General features: G+C 34.9%; 1 protein-coding gene across 1 annotated transcript; it reads left to right on the forward strand.

Moving 5' to 3' along the window:
• The first annotated feature begins 524 nt into the window (after positions 1 to 524).
• LOC142543588 (adenylate isopentenyltransferase-like) lies at positions 525 to 2214 on the forward strand. Its single transcript, XM_075650942.1, has one exon. It carries the CDS (start codon positions 887 to 889, stop codon positions 1934 to 1936), a length of 1050 nt encoding a protein of 349 aa, XP_075507057.1. The 5' UTR covers positions 525 to 886; the 3' UTR covers positions 1937 to 2214.
• The last annotated feature ends 2274 nt before the right edge of the window (positions 2215 to 4488 follow it).

A 4488-nucleotide genomic window follows, 5' to 3' on the forward strand; every position in this document is an offset into this window, starting at 1 on the left:
TAGATTCTCATATCTTAGTTGACTTTTTCGCTAAAAATACTCGACAAGATCGAAAACGAGCCTGTTTAATGAGTCGACCTCGAGGCAGACTCATTAAACATTATAAAAAAACTATTAACGAGTCAAACTCGAGCTATCCGCGAACTTAATAATTTTAAAACAAGTTGAGCTCAAGCTTAACGATAAAAGATTCGAGCTATATATCTTAAACGAGCCAAACTCGAATCCGATATTGTTTAGTTAAATTTGACTCGTTGAAGACCTTAGTCTTCTCCCTCCCCAAAAATCCCCAATTTTAATTAAAATAGATTAGTTAAAAAATTCCCCAACCCCACCAAATAGTATCGGAAAACAAAAATGTGGTAAAAATAATTAATGAGTTTCCAGAAAGAAAGTAGTATCCCTACTTTTCTGTGCGTGACTACGAATAAGGAGTCCACTCTGCCTCGCACCCGTATAAATATATATATCACCAAAATATATTCATTCACAGAAAGAACACACACAAGCAGAGAAGAGAATCAGATTCAAATGAATGTCTGAATCTGCGTGGAGGTATATATATTGAAGGATTGAAGGAAGAAGAAGAAGAAGAAGAAGAAGAAGAAACAGAGTGAAAATACAGGATGAAGCAATATTGAAATATGGCAGCAACAACAGTGTATAAGTGATACCATCACACACACAGACACACCGCTCTGCGTAGCATTACAGACAACCAACTCTGCACCAACCCCTTCGTCCGCCCTTCATCAGGTGCCTTCAACAGTACTATAAGTATCATCACCCACCTACAACACACAGATATATATATATATATATACGTATATATCTATCTCTGTCTCTCTCCTTGGCTCTACACATACATAGTTTGTTTGTGTTCCATATGAAAAGATTATCAGTATTTCCATCGACACCCCACTTTCCTTGCAAAAACCACAACACGCTCCTTTCCCTCTCCTTTTCAAATAAATCGACTAGGTGGGCCCGGATGCAGTCCACTGATATCGATTCAGCCACCACTTCCGCCACCCTCCGCCGCCACATGAAAATAATTGTCATAATGGGCCCAACCGGCTGCGGTAAATCCAAGCTTTCCGTCGATTTGGCCTCCAGATTTTTTCCCGATTCGGAAATCATAAACTCCGACAAAATCCAAGTATACAATGGCCTTGACATAACCACAAACAAAATCCCATTATGGGAACGTAAGAACGTCCACCATCATTTACTCGGCGAGTTCGAGTCATCCGATTCACACCCAGAGTTCACTCCCTCCGATTTCCGCCTCAGCGGGGCAGCCGTCATTTCTCAGATTGTTTCCCGTCGAAGAATGCCCTTCTTAGTCGGAGGCTCCAACTCGTTCATCTACGCCTTGTTGGCGAAAAAATACAACCCAGATGTCGACGTATTCAGCGATTTTAACTCGGATGCGGACTCGGTATTCTGTAAGGAACTTCGTTATAGGTGCTGTTTCATTTGGGTTGACGTTTCTTCACCAGTATTGAATCAGTATTTAATCAAACGTGTAGACGACATGCTTGATTCAGGGATGTTCGAGGAACTAGCAGAGTATTTCCTTCATCCCGAGCTGAACCCAGTTAGTAAATGCGGGCTGAAGAAGGCGATCGGGGTCCCCGAGTTCCAGAAGTACTTCGAGACATACGAGAATGGTGAATCGCAAATTCACGAAATGGAGAAGCAGGCGGCGTACGAGGAGGCCGTGAGGGCAGTCAAGGAGAACACTTGTCAGCTGGCGAAGAGGCAGGCGGGGAAAATCCGTCGCTTGAGAGACGCGGCGGGGTGGGAGTTGAAAAGGGTGGACTCGACGGCGGTATTTCTGGCAGCTATGGGTGGAAGGAGGGCGGCGGAGATTTGGGAAAGACAGGTGTTGGAGCCAAGCGTGAAGATTGTGAAGCGGTTCTTGATGGAGTAGGTTTTCCAGCTATTCCCAGCTCTCTCTCTCTCATGTTTGTTGGACCAAAATTTTCCATTTTGTTTGGGGTGGTCAAATTTAATTTCTCTATTTTTGTGGTGTAAGAATTTTAAATAACGGATTTTTGAGGGGGGCCTCAGATATATTTGGGCTGCAGGGGCGACCAATTTTGTGGCGGTAGGCCGCCTTTGAGTTCGCCGAGAAAATGTAGATTTTTAATTTCCTAAACTTTTTATGTACATTTTTCTAAATTATAAATACACAAAATGGAACCAAATTATCCCATTTCACCTCTTTTTTAATTATTTTTTGTTGGGATTTTTCAAGTGGTTTATGTATTGTGCCATTGTGGATGTCGTATTTTTTAAATAAAAGTAATATAAACAAGGAAAAAATAATTGGGAAAAGTTTAAAATTGAAAAGAACATGGGCATGTATGAATAGTGGCCTCCCAGGCCTTGCACTGCATGCTAAGGCACAAGATTAGCCTTTTGGTGATTGACGGCATAAATTTTTAATCTGCTGCCTATCCGACTGCTTGTCTTGTCTTTTTGCAAAGATGCGCTTTTTTTTATATATATATATATATGTATTTTTTCATAAATATATTTATTTTGAACTATATATCACCGTATTTTTTTAGGTCCGTTTGGTTCGCTATATCGTTTATTTATACTTTTATCAACATTTTTATCTTATCTAATATCATGTTTGGCTCATCATATTATTTATTCATCTATCAATTATTTATCTTACATCAATCAAATCATTGAATTGAAATTACAATATTATCTTTAAAAATAAATAATATTATACATATTTTATTAATATTTTCAAAAAGATAAAACGATAATATTATATTATCTCAAATTTAATCAATCAAATCAAACATTATATTAACTATCATTTTTATATATTTTATTATTAAAAAATATAACTTATTTTCATAATGTTTATCACATACCACGAATCAAACGATACCTTATTCAATGAACCAAGAATGCGATGTTACCAAATTCCGATTGATATGGTTATAAACAAAATAAAACTTTATAAAGAATCTATAATGCATCTTATTTTCAAAAAAAAATCATTTGATATATATAGTGATAAGTCTTGAAAATAGATATGTGATATCGTTTAAACTTAATGTATTGTTTCCAGGGTTCGACAGATTTTAGACTTAATGTATTGTTTTTTAAGGTTCGATAGATTTTAGACGTTTATAAATAAAAGTTTATAACCATCAATCCCAAGATTTACGTCCATTACACAGAGCTAATAGATGATAGATATGTCAATTTATTTCATTTTTCCAAGAATTTCTGAAGTGATATGTGTATTCCTGGAGACATTCTATCCTAGGTAGAATAAATGTGGTATGATAAACAGAGCACGAAAATGAAAAGTGGTCCTGAACCTCCGTGTGTAATATTAATTATAATGCAAGCTTCCCTAATTTGATGCTTTTACAGATCAATTATCTATTCGGAAACTAGATTAACAAAAGAAAATTCATTCACAGCAAAAACTTGTGGGAGACGGTCTCACGGATTATATTTGTGAGACGGATCTAGTATTTGGGTCATCCATGAAAAAAATATCACTTTTTATGCTAAGAGTATTACTTTTTATTGTGAATATCAGCATGGTTGACTCGTCTCACAGATAAAGATTCGTGATACCGTCTCACAAGAAACCTACTATTCGTTCACGTACCTTTTGCCCAATTTTTCTTCTAAATTCTAATTAGTCAATTAAGATAATTAATTATTATCTACTAAATAATATGTAAATTACTTAGTTGTTGCACAAATGTTACAGAATTCGTTTTTCTAAAAAATAAAAACTTGTAAAGGTGCGAAACATATCATCCTAAAATTATTATCATAATCAAATTCAAGATATTGATACGGGTTGTAATTAGAAAATTCATAATAAAAATGACAAAAATTTATGTGAGACGGTCTCACGGGTCGTATTTTGAGAGACGAATATCTTATTTAGGTCATCCATAAAAAAATATTATTTTTTATGCTCATAGTATTACTTTTTACTGTGAATATCAGTAGGATTGTCCCGTCTCACAGATAAAGATTCGTGAAACCGTCTCACAAGATATCTACTCAGTACGAATACTTTTGGTAAACTAAATGTCCTAAAAAAAATTAAATAATAAATAGTCGGAAATGAAGAACATTTGTTAAGGTCTAAGCCAATAGGATACCATTGGAGTACTCCAAATCTTATCCTTTTCATAATTTATTTATTCTCATTGTTTATATTATCAATCGAAGGAAGCAACCAAAAGTTGAGTTAAAATAAGTAGTTCAGATTTTGCAAAGACATATCTCTAATTCAAAATACAAGTACTCTATAAATGAGACGATCAAACTTGTATTGTACACAAAAACGCACGTTTTAAAAAAAAAATCCTAAAGTACATAGAATTAAATCAATCACTTCCTTCCATCAGTATTCAAAATCACACGAGAAATATAACGTTTAACTCAAGATTTACATAAAATTATAATTATAAATCATTATATTAT

This window comes from Primulina tabacum, chromosome 4 (genome assembly GCF_025594145.1).
Source record: "Primulina tabacum isolate GXHZ01 chromosome 4, ASM2559414v2, whole genome shotgun sequence".
NCBI lineage: Eukaryota > Viridiplantae > Streptophyta > Magnoliopsida > Lamiales > Gesneriaceae > Primulina > Primulina tabacum.

Coding starts and splice junctions, on each gene's coding strand:
- LOC142543588 (XM_075650942.1), top strand. CDS start 887: ATGAAAAGATTATCAGTATTTCCATCGACACCCCACTTTCCTTGCAAA.